A 25,927-nucleotide genomic window follows, 5' to 3' on the forward strand; every position below is an offset into this window, starting at 1 on the left:
CCTCCACCCCCACCCACCTTGAGCCAGCCCTTTCTCCATCCTATCTCTATGATGTTCATGCTCTGACCCACCAGAGCACCACACAAACCTACCTGTGATGACTGGAAGTGGCTCGTTATTGATCATAAGATCCAAACGCTGCTGAAGAGGTATAATAAAGCGTTGACTAGGGCAACTGTGAAAATAATGCATAAAACAGAAACCTGCTTTGGAAAGGCCTGGAGCTTTTGGAAGCCACCTAAATAATATAAGGAGCCTTCACCACTGAAGAGGAGCTTCTTGATGGGCAGTTCCTCAAGTCCTCAGAGCGCACCTTGTTCCAGTTCTACCTGAACCAAACGCTACCGGTGTTTGCATTTCCTATGCCAACAAATTGCCTGTTGTAATCACAAGACGTTTGTCGTAGTCATAAGACATTTGTTTGGAAGTGACAGAAAGGTCTTCCCTAAAGAACATTCCAGGCTGACGGATAGCAGGGTAGGGACCCAGTGGGTAAAAGTGATAGAGATGACACTCTGACCCACCAAAGTGGAGAGCAATGCTGAGAAGTGTCTGCCTACAAATGTGTTCAGGCAGATGTAAGTGTTTGCTTTGGACCTGGGTGTGGCTGGATGAAATGAGTTCAAAGCTCAGGCTCCTTCAGACTTCATTTCCTGTGACCACAAAGAAAGAAAGAGAAGGATTTCCTGGACATCTTTACTGTCCTCCAATTCTGCAGCCCAATTATTTTCTCTATAGCAAGTGCCACTATTTGTCCTTACTTGTTGATACTCTAACTTGTTGAAAAATGAGTATATATCATATATCATATTTTTACACTATATTGTATATTATATATTTCATATTGAATATTATATATTATATATCCATCCTAAATATTCAGTAATTAATAAGCACCTAAGACAGTCTTACTGCTGCCATTCACTGCTAATATCTTAAGCATTTCAGTCCCAGAGCTATAAGGCTAAGCAGAGACAGAATGAGTCACAATTTACTGAGTTCTGAAATTTGTGCTCTGGACAGCTTTAGTTGAATCTCTTTCCTTTTGCCTTGGGAAAAGCAAATGCCTGTAAATCTACCTTAAGAAAGAGTTGACACAGCTGTCTGGTTAGACATCAAAACCCTGTTTCCTAAAGCGATGATGTCCTAGTGATTCCCAGCAATGCTCATGTCTGCCCACATGCTTGAACTATAGTAGACACTTCCTATCGGTAGTCACGGGACCCAGAGAGTACCCTGAGGTGGTCGGAGAATTCAACACTGTTACTCAAACTATAAAAACTGTAAGAAACTACAGATTTAAACAAAGCAGTTTGGTACATTGCCTGCTAGCAAAGTAATGAATAAGGCTGAGCCTTTGGAGTGTAGTTTCCAAAGTGGGATTTCTATGACACTGTAAGAACAGAGAGCATGTCCACGCCGTCTCCTGCACTTCCAGCACCTAGCAACAGGTCTTCCAGACACAGTAGGCTTTCAATTAGTACCTCATTAAATGAATAAAGAATGAGTGTCACACGCTTGGCCCTGTGCTTTCTGGGAAGTTACTCTAAGCAAGGGTCCCACTGGAGCCCACATTTACAGCCATTCAGACACATCCCACATAAGGACACCTTATATGCACCACTCAGTGATGAATGGCTGTTTAGCAGAGGACAGTATATGTTTGCCACTAACACAGTTACTCTTGTTAGGAACATCTGTGACTTGTCCCGGTTTCCCTACACAGGAAGTGGCCCCTGAGGCTGCAGTACCTCTCTCTGTCCTCCCTATTTTGTTGCCACATGCCCAACTTTGCCATTGTTCCTTAAGACCATATGGGGAAGGAAACTCATTTACTGAACCTACTAAGTGCTGGGAACTTTACATGTTTGATTTCATCTGATCCTCTCAGCCATACTACTAACACTGCCCTATTCATCTTTATTTTATAGAAATAAGAAGTAAGGTCCAGAGAGATCAGAGACTTGCCCAAAGTTACACAGACTCAATTTACAGATGTGAATCTGTAAAACACTTGCTTTCTTGCTTTCTGTTATTCCACACTGTATTTTCTAATATGACTACAGGGGCTGGAGCTATGGCTTGGTGGTAGAGTGTTTGCCTATCATGCATGAGGAACTAGGTTCAATCCTCCAATACAGCTATACATGTGTGTGTGCTTGTGTAAGTATCTACATATCATATATGCATATATATAGCCATATACTTTTTCTGGAGACGACACGAATATATTCATGCAAACACAGCAAGCCATCCGCATAACTTTATTTATTATACCAGAGAAGCAGGAAACTACACAGACCTATTAAGGATCACATGTCCCAAGTAGGTTGGATAAATGTGATTTTTAAGCAGCACACAAGTCACCGTAAAACAATCTACACATTTCAGAACACATGAAGGGCTCTACAGGCTGTGACCTGTGTGTGGAGAGGGACACTCAAGATATCTTATGCAAATATACAAATCCAGTCTGCTTCCTCTCCTGTCCAGCCCCATCCCGTTAACTCATCATCTAAATATCTGCCTGGAGATGGGGAGGTGAAACCAAAGAGGACCTTGTCTCTGACTCTGGGTTACTTGAATCCAGCGAATCCACTTGATCCTGAACACTCAGTTGTCTTCTTCTTCCTCTGCTTTTATTTGGAGACAGAGAGAATGAGACTTGCTGTAGTTTTGAGGCGGGACAGTCTCTCCTTCAGCTACCGCTTCTGGATCCCCTTCCCAGTGCCAGTGCATACGCTGGGCCAAATGGCTCAGCCAAATGGCTCCGGCTCCCGCAGCCAACTCGACTACTGAAGAGCACAGCTGTGCCCAGCCGCATCAGCTCCACTCCGATGCAGTTCCTCATGGGCTAGAAGTGTGATACTGATCGGTTTTAATGAGGGCTGTGGGAACTGGCCCAAATTCTGAATTTGTTGTACAGAACAAATTAGTTTGCTTTGCTCCCCCCTTATCACTTCAGCCTTCAGAAGGATGGCGTCTCATCATAAGCAAGGGGATTTCACCCTTGGGAAAGGTACTGCCCTAACCGGGGTCTAGGAGCTGGGTTTTTCCAGGAAACGTTTGAAACTATGAGGACTCTGGGTGTACAGACAATTAGCATGCTAGAGGCCCAGCCTCTCTAGGGTTATAATCCCTGTCCTTGAAAAGGCTTTTCATTTATCCTGTGGCCTCCAGGGTAGGGTGCATAAGAAGAGCCTCTGTGGCTGAGAATATAGTTAGGATCCTCATTTGCATGTATCTGGTTTTATGTTTCTACACTGCATATCTCACAGTTCCCATGCAATACTACCAGGAAGTGCTCATTTTTCTTCCGAGAGGAGCACACGTTCAGTGAAGTTTGGAAACCACAGACGTATAGGAATAAAGAACAAGTTTCTCTGGATTCTGGGATGGGCAGGGATCACAGGGACAGAGCGGTTACGCTGAAGTCAAAAAGCCACTAGTAGTGGTAGTTTAGAGGTCTTGGGGTTTGAGCCGGACCCTGGGCCTATTGGCAGGGGATCTCCACTCTTCCCTGCCCCTGCCTGAAAACAAGCAGAACAGGGGTGGGATGCTCTTAGACGTTCTCATGGGAGTGCTGAATGGAGCAAGCAGCGGAACAAGCACAAGAGGATGAAGCAGGGGGTTCTAGTACAAGGAAGGGGGCAGACCCAACTCCATGGAGGGGAAGTGTTATGCATCAAACATCTAAATCTTCAGAATAGGTATTGGGGTTCTCCTGGGACCGCGTCACCACCTTGAACTGACGCCGCAGGAAACCACCATAGCGCTTCTGGTTGTCCCACTTCAGCTTGGGGCGAATGCGCCGCAGGAAGCCCCCATAGCGTTTGTACAGGTCCTCATGCCCTACCTGATCCCCATCCTGGCCCCCGTCCTCATCCCGGGCCATCTCGGAACTCCTCTTGGGGTATTTGCGCAAAAAGCCGCCATAGCGTTTGGCCTGTTTTCTCAAGTCCTCCTCATTAAAATGGAGCGTGCCCGCCTGTGCGGCTTCATCATTCATCCGGTCAGCACCCGCCAGCTCAGATTCTTTTCCGTTGCCAAAGCTGCTGGAGAGACCCCTGAACTTTTCCTCTGGGACGCTGGTAAGGAGTCGGCTTTTCTCCAGCTCCTTCAGGACGGGTTCCAAGAGCTTGGCTAGTGCACTGTAGCCTTCTTCCAAAGCAACCTCATCTTCCAAGTCATCCTTGCCACGGAGCCCAGAGACCGTCAGGGTGAGAAAAGATGAGAAGCCCCGGCATGTCTCCCACTCCTCTGAGGGCGGCACCAGGTCCTGGCACTCCAGGGAGCAAATCTGAAAGGATGCAAGAGTTTTGTCATGTGAGAAATGAGAAATTAGACTTACAGAGCCTAGGCAGCTATCCCAAAGGCGCAGAGACACGGGTGGCAAGGCCAAAAGTAGAAGCAAGATCTTCCGATTGCCCTGCGCTTACACTTTTGCCCTTTCAAAGGGCCTAGTTGCTCTACCGACCTCTATCAGGCATGGAGGGGACTACTAACACTTTAGAGACTGAAAGCTTTTCAGAAGAGAAGAAAGAATGTGCATGGGGGGTGGAAGGGCTCAGCACACTTGAGGGGGTGTACGTTGGGGGTATAAGATCTACGTCATAGTTCTGTAGAGAGTATTCAATCACCTCCATGACTCTAATGATGTTGACAGTAATGAGCAACACCAGTGATGAGCTTGAATTCTGAAGGTCTGCGGCTGGAGTCCCCAAGCTTAGGCACATTGCTTTCCTAAGAGTGAGCACGGACACACTATGTGATGGGCACACTGTGTGCAGCTCAGTGAACACAGACCAGTCAAGATATTAAACACTAATCATCATGATCTCAGGGAATCAACCCTCATTAGATGAGGAAAATGAGACTCAGGAGAGAGTTCCAGAGTAAGGGAGCAAGAAAGGGCCAGAACCCGAGCCTGAGTGTTGTCCACCACAGTCAGCTAATAAACACTACTGCTGGGTGAGGTGTGGGAGAAAGCACGAGTCAAAATAATGTCAGCAAGCCAGGAGCAAAGGCCCAGGCCCAGGAGAGCCCCAGCCCCACAAGGCAGATTCTGAGAGTGTCATGGTGATAGCTTCTGCCAGGAGCCTGAATTTGGAGGTGCCTGTCAGCCAGGAAAGGAAGCTTTGGAATGTGCACCCAGTGCTTCAGATGGCAGAGCGAGCACACCATGGTCTACACCCCGTTGCCAGGCACTTGGCTGCCTGGAGACATGGCCTCTATGCAGACCTTGGGGAGCCATGGTAATGAAGTCTAGAATGCAGTGGGAACTAGACAACCTCAGACCTCGGTACCCGGCTGTCCACTCCATGCACTGCGGCAGAGGCACAGCTGCCCAGATATGCAACTGCCCCTCTCTGGGCTCTGCACACAAATAGAATAACATGGAGAAACCTTGCTGAGACCTACCAGGGGGTTGATGGGACGGGGCCCATCCTGAATCCTCACTGCACACAGGGAGCACAGGGACAGGCAGTCCGCCATAACATTAGAGGGCATCACGAGGAGGCAAGCTGCCAGCATCAGCCTGGACCACGCCATTCTGACTCACTTGTTTGCTGGAGAGAGAGAAGGACAAGGTGGTGAAGTGTGTCTGAAGCAGACAAGGCCACCTCTTACTCGTGTGTGGTGTAAGAGCAGCACGAAGCAGGCATTCTCCTGCCCACCCTGTCGTCAAGGACACAGAAGCTGGGGAGAGAACCTAGGAGTCAAGGCCAAGGACTCAGGAAAGGTTGAGAGCTGAGTAATCACTGCTCCCTGGGATCCTCTCTCTGTAGACAATCCACGTACTCTGCTCTGCGAGGCAGGCTATGCTATAGTCTTCACCTGACAGGTGGAGAAACTGAGGCATAGGAAAATGGTTCTGCGTAGCTAGGAAGCCAAGTCAGGGATTGATCTGGTCTGTCCACCTTCAAGTCACACTGTGACGACCACCAACCTCCAGGACTGTCCCTATGTGCTGAGTCCCCAGGCTAGACGCTGGACATAGAAGCAAGGGCTGTCCCGTTGACATACACCTCTGCTGTTTCTGTCCTTCCCAAGGTCTTTGGAACTCTCCTCTTTGACTTCAGCACTGCCCTTCACTCTGACAACTGCTTCACTTTCACCCCTCTCCATGCTGGCCTCCCTCCTTGGCTTCCCTCATTATCTCATGAACTATCCTCCTCGGCACATTAATTCTGAGATGGCGCCCATTAGGTAGAGTAAGGCCTCCCCCTCTGCCTCACTGTCACACATCCCACCAGTCTGGCTCCCTCTCTAACCCCAATCTCAGACCCGAGATCTACTTTCAGAGGCTGTGCCAGGCTCTGCCTCACCTCCTGGTCTTGCGCATGCTGTTTCCTCTTCTTGGAGAACCTTTCCCGTCTTCTTGTTACTTGTCTTTCCTTGATTAGGTTTCACGTGTCAGCAACAGGTACCTCTTCCATCACAATGGTGCACGCCCTAACTAGTTGTGTGAACGCTTTGCCCCTCAATACACACGCGTGCGCGCACACACACACACACACACACACTCATGCATGCACGCACACGAACTCTCTGAACACAGACTATCTCTTGCCCTCTCCAAAGTACTTGTTTGTGGGCCTCAAACAGGCTTAGCCTGTTCCTGCCTCAGGACCCTTGTACATTCTCTTCCTCTGTCTGGCGTACTGGACCTCAGGTTTTCACAAGACTTCCTTTCTTGCATTAAATAAAATAAATGTCACAGGCTCCCACCAGCTGAGTTATCTGTCTTTATCATTTCCCCAACTAGAACATTAGCTCTCAAAGGCACAGAACTTAGCTGACTTAAATTCTTATCCTAGCATTTAAAACTCCAGCTAGCACATAGTAGGCCCTTTGCAAATGCTTAGTAGATGAGCTGATGGTTCATTTTTTTAAAAAGTCTATTAAAAGTTGCCCCTTACTAAGCCACCAACCAAGGAGTACACATGGCTCCAGCTGCATATGTAGCAAAGGATGGCCTTTCATGCATCAATGGGAGGAGAGGTCCTTGGTCCTATGTAGGCTTGATAGATGCCCCAGTGTTGGGGAATAGAGGGTGGGGAGGTGGGAGTGGATGGGTGGGGGAAGAACACCCTCATAGAAGCAGGGGGAGGGAGGATGGGATAGAGGGTTTCCAGAAGGGGGGAAAGCTGGGAAAAGGGATAACATTTGAAATGTAAATTAAAAAATATCCAATAAAAACGAAAAACAAAAAGTTGTCCCTTTTGAGGGGGTGAATATGGGAGGGGCTGGAGGGAGATGACATGAAAAGGACTTGAAGGGGGAGGAAAACGAAAAATGATGCAACTATATTGCAATTAAAGCAAAAAGTTAACTTTGTCCCTTTCATAGTCAATTTTTAAAAGGTTTTATTTTATTTTTAATTATATGTCTATGTGTGGTGGGGGGGTGTAGGATACATGCTATAAAGTCAGGTGTCCTTGGAGGCCAGCAGAAGGTGCCCCGCAGCCCCCAGAGTTAGAGTGACAGGCAGTTGTGAGGTGACTGACATGGGTCCTGGGAACCAAGCATGGGTTCACTCTTAACAACTGAAGCATCACTCCGCCTCATCAGACAACTCAAAGTCAAATCACTGTGTGTTCTTACAAGTGGAGCTGTGATGCCCCGGGGACTCCTGGGCAGCCACCTTGGGGGGTTACTCTCTTCCCACCTAGACATCCTGATCTACTGCCTCCAAGATAAGAAACAGTGTCCATCTTCCCTCCAGGTTCCTGAGAACTGCTCTGTTTCTTCTGATGCTCAGGGACTCCAAAGATCCCAGCCATGAGCCAAAACCCTGGAATACCCCAGGACAAGTATCCTCTCTTAAGGTACACGGTCAGCTTCCTAACCATTCCCTCAGTTGCCGCTATTGAGATTCCTCCATTCTAAGCCCCTACAGGGGCGCTGGTACTGCAGAGAGCTGCCCGCATCCTGCCCTGAGCAGTGAATGAAGCTGGGGTGCGGGCCCACTCTCCACCTTATAATTGCAGTTTGTAGAACAGGTTTGAGTCAGCAGCAGCTAAATCTTCTATGAGTCCCAGCAACAATCCACAGAGCACCGACCCTACCCCAGGCTTAGTCTACCCACCAGCTCAGGCCAGAGGCAGGCTCATGTGCTTCTTCCAGACTGGGCTCAACGGCTGCTGGCACAGGGAAGCTCGGAGTGGAAAAACACAGAACTGTGGGTGTCTCTGTGACCCTTGGGTGTCTCCTGCGTTCTATCAGTAGAGCAAAACCAAAGGTCCGGGCAGGTGAATGCATCATTCCCATGCAGACAAAATATATGGCTCTTTTTTTTTTTCCTCTGATGCTGATCAAAGTAGTAATCTGTTATAAGATTTGAGCAACCTGTTGGGGGAGAGCTCCATACCAGTGAGCTCCATGATAGACCCAATTTCAATATCTCTGTACAAAACTGGTGCCAGCATCTTAGCTTCTGTGTGATGATATAGGCGATGAAGTAGCTAAGTACCTGCCATTCTGAGCAGCCTCTTGAACTAACCACATACATAGCAGCTTAAGGCATGAGCGCCATTACCGAGCCTGCATTACAGACTCCCCCGGGGCCAAGGGAGATTGGCACTTAGACAGTCTACTGCAGACCGTGCCGTGCCTTCTTGTCCACTGATGACTTCCCAGGCCGTTCCATCTCCTTGCCCCACCTTGCAGCCTTCAGCCTCTGCCTGGTTCTGGAGCAGATCCAAGCATATCCCCCTAGACACAGTCTACACAGTAGCCAGAGCACTCTGCTGACTCCCGTCTGACTGTGCTGCTACCCAGCTCTGTGCCAGCCCCTTCAGGCTCTGAAATGCCTTCCAAAGGTCTGACTCTTCTGGCCATACTCAGCATCTCTCCCAACACAAAGAGCCTGTGTTTGTGAAGTGCACATTACGCATGTCTGTGCTCCATCCTTTACACAGTCCTCAAGACAACCCCATAAGGCTGAAACCAAGAGTATTCCTGTAGTGGAGAGAACGTGGAGGTGCAAAGAGATTTGTTCACAGCATCCTAGCAAATACACAAAACACTGCATCCTGATATGAGCTCGGCCTGACCTGGGCACATCCAAGCCATTTTAATTCCATAGCCAAGGTCACATGCTATACAACCAACCCTTGCATACAGAGTTCCCTCTGCCTCGAACTGCTGTCACCCACTCCCATTACCTTTTGACCTGACTAACTCTCACACACTCTTTAGAATTCAGCCTCAGGTCTCACAACCAAGAAGTCTGTCTGGACGTGCATGGGTGGCTGCAGGAAATCCAGGGAGGGACCACATCCAGACAGACCCCCACTGTTCCTGCTGAGCACCTAGCAGACATTTGTATCTGCCACCCTTGGATGGCCAACTCAAACAATTTGGAGAAGCAGCTTGGGGCAGGGAAGGGGGCTCAGTGATTCTGAGAAAGACGAGGTCCAATCCTGCCGGGGCCTGGCTGCAGGGCCCTGAGCTTGTTTAGTGAGGAGAGCACAGATTCCAGCTGGCCTCTTAACCACCTCTTGGGGAAAACCGACCTTGCTATGTATCGGCTTTCTCCAGTATACAGAGGGGATGCTATCAAAGAGTGTGAGGGTTGCTTTAGGCACTCTAAGCCTATGCCTGGCACACACTAGGCGCTCTAAGCCGATGCCTGACAAACACTAGACACTCTAAGCCATGCCTGGAACACAGTAAGCACTTTAAATAAGAAAATATGAAGGCCGCAGTCTGGTCTTATGTGGGCTACAAAGGAAGGGAAAAGAGTCAAAAGGACACAGAACCAACATGTGATGGATACATTCTCTGCCCCGCGTGGGGCTTACTACCTGGGAAGGGAGCTGGTACCCCTCATAAGCACACCAATCCTGTAACAATCGCTGCTTCTCAGGAGTTAAAATGTACCAAGCTTATGCAGATTCTCTCAGAATCCCTAGAGGTAAAAGCTTTTTGGAGAAAGGAAGTTGCTCCTCTGAGTTCTCTTGACTTGTGAATAGACAACCCAGCTTATCAGCTCCGTCCCTGAGGTTGAATGTGTCTTTACACGCTGGCCTTGAGACAATCCCCCATCTGATTTCCTCCTTACTGTGAACACACACTCCTGAAAAGAAGCTGTATTTACAGACTGATTAACCGATGAGAAGTTCTGTACTGTGGAGAGACTGGATTGTTAACGGTACGAAAGCTAGTTTTCTTATCTTCAGCTCCCAGAACAACCATCCATTGCCCACCTCTGTGTCAGAGCTAATATCCTGTGACTAATAGATTAAAAAAAAAAAAACCCTCAGAATCTATTGTCTTACCAGACACACTGGTTTCCAACCCAAAAGCTAAGAATGTCATCAGATAGCATCTTGGGCCTCCGGAAAGCTTCCCCTATCTTCCTGCACCTGCCTCTCTGATGTACCCACCAGTGTATCTCAAACTTGCCTAGATTTCTGACTTTCTTTGTTCCATAAAATGATAAAACTTCATGAAACTGCTTTCATATCAGAATGTGGATTTTCCATCTGTGTTCCCAGACCACGGTCACTTAAAATGGCTCCAGAATAAACTTTCTCTTATACCCTTTAAGATGAAAGCTGTGGTTTCCTTGTTTTGTTTTGTTTTGTTTTGTTTTGACACCTTTAAAGGCTTTACAAATTGCTGAGCAAAGTTGGTGGCTCCAGAGTCAGGGTGGGGCAGAGATTTCCACCTTTTCATTGGGAGCTGTCCCTGAGGGACAGAACTGGGAAGTTGGACCTGCTGTGAGCTGTCTCCATCTGTGGCAAACTGAGGAGAAAGCAGCTTTTAGCCTTGAATGGATTCAGAAATGGGAAGGCAACATGAGGTTTGCTCAGCCAGGGGGAGGTAAGTTGGAGCCTTCCTAGATGAATCCACTTCACCTGGCACTTCACAAAATGTGTCCTTGGCCATACTCAAGACACACATAAGAGCACAGTGGGGAAAGACAGTGGAGGAAAGAGGTTTGATCATCCTAACAATCAGAAATAGGTAATCAGGACATACCCTACTCCATAATCACATGGCCCAAATGTTTTCTTCCCATTCACAGATTCTGTGGGTTTCTATGGATTCCATTTATCTGGAGAGCCCTGGCCCCACTGACAGCTGTCCACAAGTGTGTACATGCCACAGAGCATCCTTGACTTCTGAAACAAGGTCTCCGCCGTCCACAAAGCCAAAATTGTTACTGTCTGACCCTTCACCAAGAAAGTATGCTGAGCCTGTTTCATTCGACTGACACAAGTCTGATAGCTTTCAGCTTATTTTTTTTATGTCTTCAGGCATGCAAACATATTATCTAATAACATCTAATAACAATCTCCTGACAGGAGGCCAGGTGGGCTGATTGCAGTAGAGGCAGGTTGCATCCTGCACCCCAGCAAGTTCAAAGCCATTGCTGGTGGCAGAACCCATTAAGGAAAAGGGTCATCACCTGAAACTTGAATATTCTCTGTGTGGTCAAACCTTGGGCTCCTCAGACAGCCCCAGCTCCCTCTCTCCCTGCGCCTCTGGACGGTGTCTGTTAAAGGACCAGCACACAGTAGGAACTGTTTTCCCTCTTGATCCAGAGTTCCTTGAAAGAGTTGGGTTTGTTTTGATTTGATTTTGCCCCCTCTCCTGCTCGGAGGCATCTCTACTGAAGTCAGCCAGGGCTCCAGAGGCAGCAAGCATTTTTATTTGAAAAGCCAGGGCTGAATAATAATAGCGTGATTTAACATCACAATTATCCCTGGGAGCCACGTCTGCATATGATTATTCCTATTTGGAGGAAAAGGAAATGGGAAAAGGTAAGAATGAAGTCACTTGCTTAAGGTCACCCAATGAGTCAGGAGGATGCAGCTCTCACACCCTCCTTGACACACACCACTGTGTCTGTGACCCTCCAGTGACAACCACCCTAGAATCTATCAAAGACTGCGCCACTGTTCTGTGCCAGGCAGGGTGTCTCCAGATGGCTCCTCAAGAGGCTATCAGTAAAGGCTTAGGCTCAAGGGGAAATTTGTGGGCTGAGAGAAACAGCGCCCCTAGTGACGAGGCTGGAATTCACAGTATCTCCCACCTGACAGCCAAATGCTTTACATCTTTTATGTGAATTACCTCCACCACCCAGCTAGGCACTCTCGGCCCCACTTAGATGGGAATACAGTGGCTCAGAAAGATAGGAACTAGGCACAGAGTTGATCTGCCGACTACACAGACTGACCGGAGGTGTAAGGGCACTTGGCATGTCCCGCAGGCTATCCCCAAGACTTCCACACACCCCTGAAAATGAAACAATTTCAGGACTTTTCACCTTACTGGAAAACAGCAAGTTCGTTTTGGTGGGTTCCCAAGGGGCTGGCCAAGGAAGGCTCTGAAACTTGGAAGCGCTCCTTGTTGAGATACGATCACGAATAGAGCGCAGGCCATAAGTTTGCAGTGTGGCTTGGGTCCTGAGCAGAAAATGAGCCAATCTATTGTTCAGCAAGCATCAAAGTATGGACATAAGAGCGGGTCTTACCGAAAGGTCATTACATTTGCTGTGCAGAGAGACAGACAGAAGCACAGTCCTGTTGTCTCAGCCGCCATGGTCAGGGTCTCTGTGATAACATTAGCTGCAGTTTTAAAGGAATGTTTCTCCTGTAGGATTTGTAAGGAATCCCTTCCCTTATTGTCATTTGAACAGTTATAGGATAAGGAGAATGGCAAAAGGAAAATGAGAGGGCAGGGAGAGAGATGAACAGTCAGAAGAAAGGGACAAGGGGCAAGGTGGGGGCAGAGTCAGTGTGGATGCTGGGCAAGTGGGTGAATGGAAAAGAGAAGGGAGGGGCAAAGAAGACAATGCCAATGTGGTGTCCTGCTCCCTCCCCGCACTGCCCCTTGAGCTACATAATAACTGCTCGGTAAACCTTTATCAAGTTAAATAGAATAAGACTGGGGGCAAAGGCAGTTGAAGCCGCTGCAGACACCTTACTCTCCGGCAAGTGTGTCTGCAGCTAGTGGCTAAGCATCCTGGTCAGTGGGCATCTGGGGGTAGGGTGAGGGGGAAACTCCTGAGCAGGTCACCGGCCTCATAGATATGACCACTGAGCCCCTGTGGGAGTATGGAGTGGGATCCGGGCTGAGCTGCAAAGGACTCAGTTGATGTTACAATCTCCCCTAGTGTGGTCTGCTGTGTGTTGTCTTAGCACCTTGTCAGACCTCATAAGATCTGCCAATCACTTATCAGCCAAGAGGAGCAAACTGCTGAAGAGAGATTGTCTGCTGACCACACCTTCTCAGAGATGCTCTGAAACCAAACCAGCAACTGCAGACCCCTCGGAGAATGAGGGAGAGATCTGATAAATGGAAACGTTGTGCCAGGATAACTGGAGGTGGGGTGGGATGTCAGGGAGGGACGTCATTGCTCAGGGGTGGGTGGGGGTGGGGAGCGGCAGATGAAGCAATGGCGTCATCTGTAGGAGTGGGGAGAGGAACACTGGTCCCAGAAATATTTGACTTTTGTCAGGTTTCCCCGGAAGAGCGCGCAGCAGGATGGAATGGGATGACTGACGATGCCTTATAAGAGAGGGGAGGGCTTCATTTTGAAGCCAACCATTTTGAGTCATCAGAGAGGTAGCCATAATAGCATTTACTGAGTGCCTACCAAATGCCAGGCGCATACAGCCTCCCATAGGAGTCTTGTAGTGACATAGGGAAAGGACATTATTATTATCTTCATTATATTGGTGAGGAGATTACGGCTGAAAAAGGAAAAGCAGTCGTTACAAAGTTACACGCAGCAAATAATGGAAGACCATTGGGTTTGAACTCAGCACAGGCTCAGGAGGGGTCACACACACTTAGGCAATACATGGAAAATTCTTGAGGTAAAGCTCCGGAAGTCCTGAGAGTTATCACACCCTTCCACGTGTCTTCTCAAACAGCCCTGACCCAACCGCTTGAGTAGCCTACGGTGTCAAAACAGTGGATCCTACCACACAGCATCCGTGGACCCATTGTGACACCGCACTCCCATCTGCCAGCTACTCCTGGAGACAAGAGGAGTCACCTGCCACCCATCACACTTAGCACAATGAGGACAAAGCAGTGGGCTCAGGATTATGCCAATACACACGCACACACATGCACACACAACACACATAACTCACCCTGCTGGGGCTGCTTCAAGAGCTCCCCCACGCAGATCTCAAAGCCTGGGGATGAATGACCTGTAAAAACAGAACAAAAGATAAAGTGGGGTGGTATGGGAGCACTGGTGAGGTGAGCAGAGGAGGAGGGTGAGCAGAGCGTAGGCATGAAACCCCCATGACTAGGAACAGAAAAGGACTGACATTCTGAGAGGTTTTGCAACAGATCTTGACAGCAACGCCTGTCAGGTTAGAAAGATATCAGTGTGTATTTCACCAACCCTTGGCAGAAGGGTGATAATGAAGGTTTGCTCTCTGTGGGAGGGTACTCGAAACCAGATCCAATAACCTAAAGAGCTCGGAGGCTTTATTAAGGGATACTTGTAAATCTTGAGAGGTTCTCAGAAAACACACACACACACAGGGAAAAGTGACAAGACACAGAATTTACTGTTCAATCATGGAGGTGACTACAGTCGCCGTCTCTGAAGCTCGCCAGCTTTTTGCTGATGTCAAACTTTGGGGTTCTACAGCACTTTCTTTAAACATGAGCATTGCTATCAGAGAGCGGGTGACTTTCCTCAAAAGAGCCTCCACCAGCCTAACTTAGCTGCCTCCAGCGGTAGCGTGACTGTGATTTACAGGAAAGCAACAAGTCCTTTCACAGTGAAATTGACATGGGAAGTCCCCCTCAGACTGGGTATCCAGCCGAGCTCTTGCTTTCCTTTCTAGTTCCCTTTCAACCAAACAACCCCAGACTTCATTCTGAGTGAAATCAAAGGAAGCCACTCAAATCAGCACCTTGTCAGAGATTAAACGTGATTCAAAAAGAGTGAAAAAGGACGGCACTTATTTATGCATTGATGGTGCAGATCGGTACTTGGCAAATGCCGAGTCCTGAACCTCATTAACGTTCCCAACCTGTGTAAGCTAAGTCCAGTGAGAACGTTGACCTTTAAGATCATGCTAATTAGTGAAACCTCTCAGTTTTCCACTCAGGCTACCACCTTCTCCTCAGATCCTGAAAACTAGTGTGGGGACTGCTGTGTGGCAGAGGCGAAGCCCCGCTAGCACCTGTGGGCGCCAGGACTGTTCAGGGCATGGTTTCCAGAGGACAGGCAGCTCTTTGGACTCTCTGAGCTTCTGTAAGCTCACCTTGAAACTATGATTTCCCTGTGCTGAGTAACCAGACCCAAACCTAACTTCCCCCGTCCAAGCTCCCACCGGCGCCCCTGCATAGCACCAGGAGCACATGCATAAAGCCAGAGAGCCTGAGCGCCCTGCGGATCTTACCTGCTTACTGCTTTGTCCCTGGCAGGCTTCTGGCTGATCAGGTGGTAGGGTGGCCGATCCAAGATTCAGAAGGTACCCTGACTCTAGCTCAGAGAAGTGCCACAGAGGAAGCGACGAGGGCTACCAAATCCCCCTATGGCAGTTCTGGAGCCTTATTCCCCTTTTATAGATGAGAGTCTCCCCCTGTCGCTCAGCCCTCTCAGCGCTCGCTCACAGAGCACAGGCTGCCAGGAGCCAATGGGGGAGTGGCAGAGCAGTCAACGCTCAGACCCCCGGGTCCTTCCACTCAACTCCCTGGGCCCGAGTGAGACACAATAGCTGCTCCTGGTGATGTGGGTGTGGAGGAGGATGCTTTCGCGAAGCCCGGGGGTGGATTCTGGTGTAGCGCTGTTTGTCACTTTCAATGCGGCCACTTTTCAGCATCTCCAGGAGAGTGTCACAGGAAAACAGAGACAAAGGTGGGGGAAAGGCAGAGATAGGAGGAGACAGAGAGAGGCGCAGAGAGTCCAATAGAAAGGCAAAAAAAAGTTGAGAATCAGAGAATGGAAACAGAGAGAGGCATGTCTGAAGCACAAGGAAGCCTAGGCAAAGTAAGAGGAAAAGAGAAAGAGCCACAGCCACAGAGGCTATCAAAGATCAGGAGAAAAAGAGGAACAGGGGGTCGGAGGAGGAGGAATGCAAGAAACAAAGGCTGTCTCAAAATATAGGGAACCAAAGGATATGCTGAAGTGTTCAAAGCAGAGGTCTTGGTTATAGAAGAGGAACATTCAGCTCCATGTTGGCAGGGACACACACACACACACACACACACACACACACACACACACACACTAGCATGCATATGAGTGTACATTTGCCTGAGAGTGCCAGGTGACTTGGGCACCTGTCTGAGTTGATGCCAGACACTGCCTTTCCTCAACCAGAGGCTGCCGTTCAATATTCAGTTTTCTCTGGCAGCCCCTGGTTCTCACAAACAAGGATGGCTGCAAACACCTCCCAGAATACCCATGTCTCTGAGTTTGGAAGGAAACATGCTTGTCTCTGTAGTCAGCTGCAGAGATGTTCACCTTGTGGGGGGGGGGGGATAGCAGAGGCTGGCTGGGCAGTCCGTGTCATGAACACCTGGGTTGCACCAGGCAGTGAGCAAAGACATCAACTTTAATCCTCACATTCTGGCCAGGCGCAGAGGCAGAGGCTGGAGAGCTTAGAAACTGGACACAGAACACAGCAAGTCATCACCCAGACCTAGATGGATCTGGTCCTTCCCATCATCTACTGGACAAACGCCCACTCTGAGGACTTGGTTCTACAGTGTCTGTGACTTGATCTGTTTACCTGAACAAGGTCGATGACAGCTACAGCTAGTAGTAACATTGGATGTGTCAGCTTGGTCTCTGCCTCTGCCACCCATCTGTGCAGAGCCCTAAGTCAAGTGAGTGGGTTCAGCCTCAATCTGCTTATCTGTAGAATGGGGGAAAGAACCCCACTGGGATCTTGGCATAGTGAAAGGAGGAAATGCCAAAAGCAATTGCCATAGCTGGCATGTGGCCAGGACTTCCCTACAGCTGTCCTCCAGGTAATGGTGATTACGTCATCAGGCTCTGATGTACCAGCCACACTTTGTACTTCTCTGGGGCATCATCCTCTTCCTGCCGCTGGATCATTGCGTGCTCTCATACAACTAGGGTGACAGACAGGGCTATTTGGTGAGTACCTGGTTCATCACAGACGTTGTCACTTGTTTCACCATATCCTCCCCTTAGACAAGCAATGCTGTGGAGAGTTTGTCAGCCTGCAGCTTTGCATGATTAAGCTGTGGAGTGTGGTGTAGTACCAGCCAAGCAGGGAGAGTGGAACTTTCCATGTCCCTCTGGCCTTGACTCCAGGCCCCCGGCCCTCTCTCATCTCTACCCTAAGCTTTCCTTCTGCAGGATTCCCAGCCCAAGGTGAATGCTTGCTGGTGTTGTACGGCATTTGGTGGCTGTGTCTCAGGCTGTCTGCCTACTTGCTGAGTCGGAGCTCCTGAGCATCTCCCTAGTCACTGTTACCCAGGGCTCTCACAACCTGAGAGTGAACTGTGTCTTCATCCTCAAGGTCCCAGGCTCATGCCATTCACTCCCATTTTCCTTAATTCCCTTGTCTTTTAAGTTCTACCTCCATAAGCTCTTGCCAATAACCTTGGAATAGATGGATTCTGTAAGAGACAAGGTGGAGTCACTCCTGTAGCTGCTGGAAGTCAGCAGGCAATAGGGAGAGAAGTAAAAATACGACATCATGAGAAGAGTGCAGTGAGGCAGAGATGCTTGGTGTTGAGTAGCCTTCACCTGAGTCTAATGGAGCCTCAAAAGCAAATACTTCAGGCATTTATTTTTCCTCTCTATTTGCAATGTCCTCTAAACACACATGTGTGCTTGTGCAGCACACACACACACATGCACTCACAGAAATGTTGTATACACAAAAATAATTGCTGCCCACACATGCAGGAAAAGGCTAGAAAAAGACTCTTCATATCCCTGGAAAACCCTAACACAAAGTTTCTCCCTCCCTTAGGCTAAGACACCTCTCCTACTTGGGGTCCTAATGCAGGTCTCTGAGCACCATCAAATGACAATAGGAAGCGGGGCTCACTGGACTGCCCTGTGTGCTTAGCATATCCATCGCAACTGACGGGTACCTCATTTAGATGCACAGATGTCCAAGTTATCCTCAGAAGGCAGGAAGATAGTACCAGCTTTGTCTAGCTGTCAGGACTAATTCCCGACTTCTCTCAAGCTCCTTGCCTCCCTGTCCTCAGGGAATGATGACCTCTGGTTCAGATCTTAATGTGTACAAGAAACAAAGAATAAAGAAAAGGAAGTACTTGAAACAATCAGCTCCCACGTCTCATTGTTAGGAAGGTTTCAGGAGGATCATGTTAGGAAATAGGAAGTCAAGAAAATTAAAGCCAGCTCTTATGCTCTCCACTGTGATAGACTCCCCTCATCTATCAACAGCCCTGTGATCAGCTGTGTCCCTTACCTTCTGCAGGAAGACTAAAAAACAGCGTGGGAGAAGGCACACAAACCACCTTAAACAAAGCAATCTAAAAATATGAAAAAATAATGAAAAATTTAAAACACTGAAGGAAAAAAAATAGTAAAATACACTTTAAGACAAAAAGATCTCCCATGACTGTAGCTTAGACGAATCATATGTGGAAATAGCACCAAAAACAGTGCTCATTAGAAGCCAGCACTTCACAGACACACAAAATATGTTAAAATCCCTATTAAAGCACAAAAGACCCTGCTAGTCAAAGCAATCCTACATGAAAAGAGTATTGCCTGACAGAATCACCATTCCTGACTTCTGTATGGTCATGGCATTGGCATAAAGCCAACAAGTAAACCAGTGAGATACAGCCGAAAACCCAGATACAAATCCATGCAGCTACAGCCACCTGATCTTTGACAAAGATGCAAAATTTATACATTGGAGAAAAGATAACACTTTGAAGAAACGGTGATGAGAAAACTGGATAACTACACACAGAAGAACAAACGTACCTTTTACCCTGTGCAAAAATCAACTTTGAATGGATCAAAGACCAAAACATAAGACCTGCAACTCTGAAACTTAGAGAAGAAAAGGTAAGGAAATATATTAGTTCCTTTTTGTTACTGTGATAAAATACTGTCTTGGTTAGGGTTTTACTGCTGTGAGCAGACACTATGACCAATGCAACTCTTATAAGGACGGTATTTAATTGGGGCGAGCTTATAGGTTTAGAGGTGCATTCCATTTTCATCAAGGCTGGAACACAACAGCACCAAGGCAGGTGTGTCGCAGGTAGAGCTGAAAGCCCAACATGTTTCGAAGGCAAACAGGAAAAGATTCACTTTTAGGCAGTTAGGATAAGGGTCTTAAAGGCCACGCCCACAGTGACACACTTCCTCCAACAAGGCCATACCTCCCTGGGCCAAGCATATTCAAACTACTGCAAATACCAAGACTAAGGAAGCTTAAAGAAGAAAGAGTTTATTTGGGCCTTTGGTGTCAGAGTCTATCACAGGATGGAGACATGGACAGGATCAGAGCCAGAATCTGAGAGATCACATCTGTGAATGTACTAGACATCAGATGTGCAGGAAGCAAGGTGGAGGTAGTAGCAAATTGGAAATAGGTAAGACTATATAATTTCAAGTCCCATACCCAATGATTTACTTCCTCCAGCAAGACCACACCTCCTATCCCCCCAAACAACACCATCAGCTGAAGATCACATTTTTAAATATCCAAGGCTATGAAGGAGACTTCTCATTCAAACCATCATATTCTACTATTTGCCCCCATAGGCTCATAGCAATTAAAATGCATTTAGTGTACCTTCAAATGTCCCCAGTCTTTTTTTTTTACAGTCTCCAACACTGTTTACAAATAACAAAGCCCAAAGTCTTTTCTGAGACTCAAAACAATCTCTTAAATTGTAACAGTAAAAAACCGAAAACTATGTATTTCCAACGTATAATGGCATAGACTACACATTACCATTCCAGAACAGAGAAATGGGATCATGGAGAGGAAATACTGCAGAACAGAAAAACCAAAACCCAGAAGGGCAAACACCAAATCCTGTGACTCCACATCTGATGCCTAGACATTAGTTTTAAAGAGTTTAGATGTCTCTGGCCCTCCAGGTTCACTGCCTGCAGTGTGCATCTCTCTTGTACCTCTCTCTCTCTCTCTCTCTCTCTCTCTCTCTCTCTCTCTCTCTCTCTCGGGGTGATTCCACTTCCTGTACACTGATCTCCTTGGCAGGGCATCCATGGCTCTTGCATCTCCAATATCTTGGGATTCCCACTGCCTGAACACAGCATCTCTCCGTAGCCATGGAGGAAGAACCCAAGACCCCTTCATTTGTATTTCCTTTGTACCTATAGAACCAGCATCACAGGGTGACACTGCCAAGTTAACTACCAACTTGGAGTGGACACTTTGGCCTGTAGTAGTGCAGCTCTTGTTTGTTGCTAAGCTTCCCGCTTGGGAAAGAGAGCTGCTAATATGGTTTAAAGGCTGTCTTCAGAGACATGAAGGACACAGGAGCGAAGGGGTCATGGATTTTCCCTCTGCAGCTCTGGCATCGCCACCATCTTAGGGTCTCCACTGATATTCTGGTTTCACTTTCACAGCTTTACATACTGGCCATCCACGGTCTCTTCCCCTCTCAGGGTCCTCAAGCAGGGAGCCCCTCACTCAGGCTTTCTGGCTTCAGCAGCTCTCTGTCCCAAGCTGGAAGCTTAGCTGAGTAGGGGCTTGCCCGAGGGCATCTTTCCCTTACTCCTGTGCAGAGCAGACATCTTCTTTTTGTCTTTTGGGTTTTCAAGATAGGATTTCCTTGGGCAGCCCTGGCTGTCCTGGATCTCACTCTGTAGATCAGGCTGGCCTGAAACTCAGATATCTCCCTACTTAATGGTGCTAATCTTAATTACATCTGCTCTTCAGCGCAAGCCTTGGCTGTGACCTTAATCTTCTTAGTGTCCTTTGTGTTTCCAAACTGTGCATTTTCTATTTCTTCTTGGTCAACTTGTCTTTTTTTTTTTTCATTGTAGACTTGCATACAGGTTATCAATAAGAATCATACCACAGATTTAGCATCATACACTCTCGAAATTTCCCCTACCAGCTAGTAGTTTAATCCTAGCACTCGGGAGGCAGAGGCGGGCAGATCTCTAAGTTTGAGATTAGCTTGGTCTACAGAGTGAGTTCCAGGACAGTCAGGACTACACATGGAAAACCCTGTTGACAGAGAGAGAGAGAGAGAGAGAGAGAGAGAGAGAGAGAGAGAGAGAGAAGCAAAGAAGGAAGCAAAGAAAAAGGAAGGAAGGAAGGAAGGAAGGAAGGAAGGAAGGAAGGAAGGAAGGAAGGAAGGAAGGAATTTCTTCTATCAAAAAATTAATTCATTGCTTTTAATTTAGCCTCAGGCAAGTTCTTAGGACATGGGCAAAAGGCAGACAATTTTTTGTCTCCGGCTCAGTTGCTGTTAAAATCATTGTTTCCTTGTGAACCTCCCTGAGCTTGGCCTCTACAGTCTACACAACTCTCACAACGATAACTCTTGTCAGCTCCTACTCTTTGTACAGGGTTCAACCAGCTTTCTAGAGGTTCCAAAGTCTTTCACATTCCCCCAAAAGACAATGTGATCAGATTCTTTAGAGCAACATATTCTTTGGTACCAATTTCTTTCTTAGTTTGTTTTCTATTGTTGTGATAAAACACTGACCAAAACTAACATGGGAAGAAAACGTTTTATTACGAATTAGAGTTCATCGTAAAGGGAAGCCAAGACGGGAACCTGGAAATCCAAACTGAAACAGAATCTCTTACTGGCTTGCTCTTTGAGCTCACTTTTAGCTTTCCTTCCTTCCTTCCTTCCTTCCTTCCTTCCTTCCTTCCTTCCTTCCTTCCTTCCTTCCTTCCTCTCTCCCTCTCTCTCTCTCTCTCTCTCTCTTTCTTTCTTTCCTTTTTTCTTCCTTCCTTCCTTCCTTCCTTTCATTCATCCATGCATCCTTCCTCCCGTCTCTCCTTTTAAAAACAGATATATATGCTTTAATTTTACATGCATGAATGTTTTGTCTGTACAACAATCACTTTAACAGCCAAGGCATCTCTCTAACCATCTTCCTGCTCCTTCCATACTTTTCTTATACCTCTCAGGGCCACATGCCCAGGGACCGCACCATCCCCAGTATGCTGTACTATTCTACATCAAGTTAATCAGGAAAATTCCCTACAATCTTGACTATAAGCCAATCTAATGGAGACATTTTCTCCATTGAGGTTCTTTCTTCCTAGATGAAAATACTTGTGTCAAGTTGACAAAAGATAACCAGAACAATGATATAGACATAGATGAATAGGACTCCAGCTGATAGATCAGGAAATAATGCTAATAATTGTCAATGAGATCTCACAAGATTAAAAAGCTTCTGTATAGCAAAGGAGAGGTTAATTGAGTGAAGAGATGGCCTACAGAATGGGATAAATAACCAGCATATATCTGACAGAAGATTAATATTTAAAATACACAAGGAACTAAAAAAACCTGAACAAGAAAACAACTCAGTTTATTAGGCTAATGAAATGAACAGACTCTGCAAACAATGACATATAAATAGTCACTAGGCATGAAAATTGTTCAACCTCACAAGTCGCTAGAGAAAGACAAGTCAAGGTTCTATTGAGAATCTATCACAACCTGGTTGTAACAATGCTGGTGAGGATGTAGACAAAAGGGAGCCTATACACTGCTCATCAGAATGCAAACTAGCCAAGCCACTACAGAAGTCTTCAAGAAGCTAAATAGTTCTTCCACATGACCCAGTGGTACCCTTCCCGTTTACCCAAAGGCCTCCCAAGTTAAAACAACAGAGACACTTGCACAGTGATATTTATCACAGCACTACTCACAAAGGCTGAATTGTGGAGTCAACCTCCATGTCCAATGACAAAGGAATGGGTAAAGAAAATGATGCACATGCACAATGGAATTTTTCAGTCATGAATAATAATAAAGTTACGTTTTCAGGAAAGGGCTGCAATCAGGGATGATTGTATTATGTGCATTAAGCCAATCTCAGAAAAACAAATATCATAGTTTTTCTCTCATGTGTGGCTTCTGGATTTTTATACAGATGTATAAATTCACGTATGACATGACAGTGGAAGCTGAATCCTTGAGAGGAGCAAAGGGACAAATGCAAGGTGTGACTGTGACAAGGGAAGGGAGGGTATGTAGAGGCAGGTCCTCAATGGTCAATATAGACTCATATAAAAAGGTTCTTGTGCAACACAGCATCATGTCTGATGAGTGTGCATAATGAAAACAAGAAATAAGATAAAGTGCATGGTGTTTCCCTACACACAAGCCACACTGAGAAGGTGACTGGAGGCAGAGAGATCACTTGGCATGGTTGAATGAAGTGTTTGTCTGTCCCTGGACAGTTCCAACTCTCCTGTATTCCAACAGGGCTACCTTTCCCTTCAGATTTCTTTTATTGCTCATAAAGAGTGTTACTCCCTCTAGTACAGTAGCCCTGCTGCCTCATGCATGTTACTATTGCTCATCCAACTGTCCATCCTCACATTTGTCCCTCGTTTGTATGATGACTCAGCTTCTGTAATGGTTGCCAGATTCCCCTCCTCTAATGTGAACTCTGAGAAGGGAAATGTATAGTCTTGCCAAATACCTTGTAGGTGCTTAGTAAACATCTGTTGAGTTAATGACCAAAAGAATCCCAAGTGTCTTAAGTGACAGGAACACAGAAGATGAAACATGGGGAGAGAAGAGGCCTTGTAGGATCCCAGGCCTCAGGAGAGAAACACAGTTTCCAAAATAGATTTCGGAAGCTGCCAAAGACTGAAAATGGTTCTTCCTATCAACAAAGAACCCAGAGATCCAGAAACAACTTACTCAGCCCTTGAACAAGAAGCACTTCTCAGTGTTTTGATACTGGTTATTCAAATTCAAATGCAACATGATTCCTGTCCTTATCAAGCTCATAATCCTGTGAGAGCAACGTGTACGCATAAGAATATGAAACAGCTGCAAAAGAAAAGTAGCTGGAGAGGCAGAGACTGCAGAGCTCATCTCTTCACAGGCATGCTCAGGAAGGATTCACTGCCCAGTGGGCTGTGAAGAATAAATAGGATCTTGCCAAAGAAGCCAAGATGGGTTTCCTAGAACACCTCAAAGAACCAAGGTTGAAAAGTAGAGAAATCATGCATGGCATAATTACTATGGTGAGAATCCCAGCAATTCCTCAAAGTAGAAACATACAATTCCCAAATGGCCCGGCAATTCTACTTCTAGGAATAAACCCCCTAAAAGATTGGAATTGGGAATTTTAAAAGATGTACATACCCTGGGTTTTTTTTTTTTTAATCTAATCAGTGACTACATAAGACAAACTATCTACATACAGAATACAGTACCGTTTGGCTCAGAGAAGGAGCAAAGTTCTGGTGTATGCTCTGGCAGTCGAGGCTTACCAACACAGTGAGATGAACCCAGAAGGCAGTGACACACAGCAGCAGCCCTGTGAGTCTGGAAAGGCACACTTGGAAGACAATAGTATGCTAGAATTAACGCATCATGTACCGAGGGAGAGGAACATATGGGTCATTGCCTAAGTCTCTGGAATGAAGAAAAAGTCACTAACATGAATGATGGCCATAGAGCATCATGATTAGTTAAAGAAGCAACTCACTACAATGGTAAATTATATATATATATATATATATATATATATATATATATATATATATACATATATATAAAATACACACACACACACACACAAAATATATATCCAAAGCAAGATGGCTACGTCATTATCACAAAATTAGGGGGAAAAAACAAGAATTCTAACATGAGTGATTTATTTGAAGGAGCCAGAGGTGCCTTATCCTTTATTGGAGAAGACTCTTGCCTCAGCCCCATGTCTTCCCACCTGCTATGCTTCTAGGTTAACATTCATTCATATAGTAACTTGGAGACTGATCAAGTGCCCTTGTGGTATAATGGAGCATCTTTTGGATATATGCCCAGGAGTGGCATAGCTTTTTCTTGGGGTATAACTATTCTTGATTTTCTGAGAAACTTCCAAATTGATTTTGAAAGTGGTTGTACAAGTTTGCACACCCACCAGCAGTGAAGGAGTGTTCCCTTTGCTCCACATCCTTGACAGCATGAGCTGTCGCTTGAGTTTTTTTATCTTAGCCATTCTAATGGGTGTACGGTGGAATTTAAGAGTCATTTTGATTTGCATTTGATGCCATGATGACTAATGTTAAACAATTCTTTGTTTCTCAGCCACTAGAGATTCCTCTGTTTAGAATTATCTGTTTAGTTCTGCACCCCAGTTTTTAATTGTGTTATTTGGTTTGTTGGTTTCTGATTTCTTGAGTTCTTTATACATTGTGGATATTAACCCTCTGTCAGGTGCAGGGTTGGTGAAACTCTTTCCCTAGTTTGTGAGCTTCAGTTTTGTCCTATTACCACACAGAAGATTTTCAGTTTTATGGGGTCCCATTTATTAATTGTTAATCTTAGAGTCTGAGTCACTGGTGTTCTGTTCAGGAAACTGTCTCCTGTATCAATGTGTTCAAGGCTATTTCTCTCTCCCTCTTCTGTTAGATTTAGTGTATCCAGTTTACACTGAGGTCTTTGATCACCTTTACTATGTTAATTCTATTGATCCATGAGCATGGGAGATCTTTCCATGTTCTGATATCTTCTTCAATTACTGAAACAAGGGTGAACTTGACAAGACCGTGGAATGTGCCTTTTCTAGATAGAGGGAGCTTTCCTCAAGCGAACCCTGAAGGTGTGTAGAAAATGCTGGTTCCTAGTTTTTGATGAAAGCCAGGAAAGACTAGTTCTGACATCAGCAAAGAAACAAACATTATCAGAAAGAAACAGGGCAAATCAACTCAGTGAGAAAAGAGAAGGCCAGGTGTACAAAAGGCAAGATGGATTCCCTTGTGCCATGTTC

General features: G+C 46.4%; 1 protein-coding gene across 2 annotated transcripts; it reads right to left on the minus strand.

The window, feature by feature from the left end:
- Nucleotides 1-2,233: 2,233 nt before the first annotated feature.
- On the minus strand, nucleotides 2,234-15,623 carry Pdyn (prodynorphin). 2 transcript variants are annotated; one of them, NM_018863.4, is made up of 4 exons: nucleotides 15,393-15,623; nucleotides 14,121-14,180; nucleotides 5,422-5,570; nucleotides 2,234-4,300 (listed from the first exon to the last, which is right to left on the minus strand). In NM_018863.4, exons 3-4 carry the CDS (start codon nucleotides 5,551-5,553, stop codon nucleotides 3,686-3,688), a joined length of 747 nt encoding a protein of 248 aa, NP_061351.2. In that variant the 5' UTR covers nucleotides 5,554-5,570; nucleotides 14,121-14,180; nucleotides 15,393-15,623; the 3' UTR covers nucleotides 2,234-3,685. The 2 variants fall into 2 exon arrangements, with proteins under 2 accessions (NP_061351.2, NP_001273431.1); NM_001286502.1 differs by lacking the exon at nucleotides 15,393-15,623 and adding an exon at nucleotides 14,304-14,343.
- Nucleotides 15,624-25,927: the final 10,304 nt, after the last annotated feature.

This window comes from Mus musculus, chromosome 2 (assembly GCF_000001635.26).
Source record: "Mus musculus strain C57BL/6J chromosome 2, GRCm38.p6 C57BL/6J".
NCBI classification, from domain to species: Eukaryota; Metazoa; Chordata; class Mammalia; order Rodentia; family Muridae; genus Mus; species Mus musculus.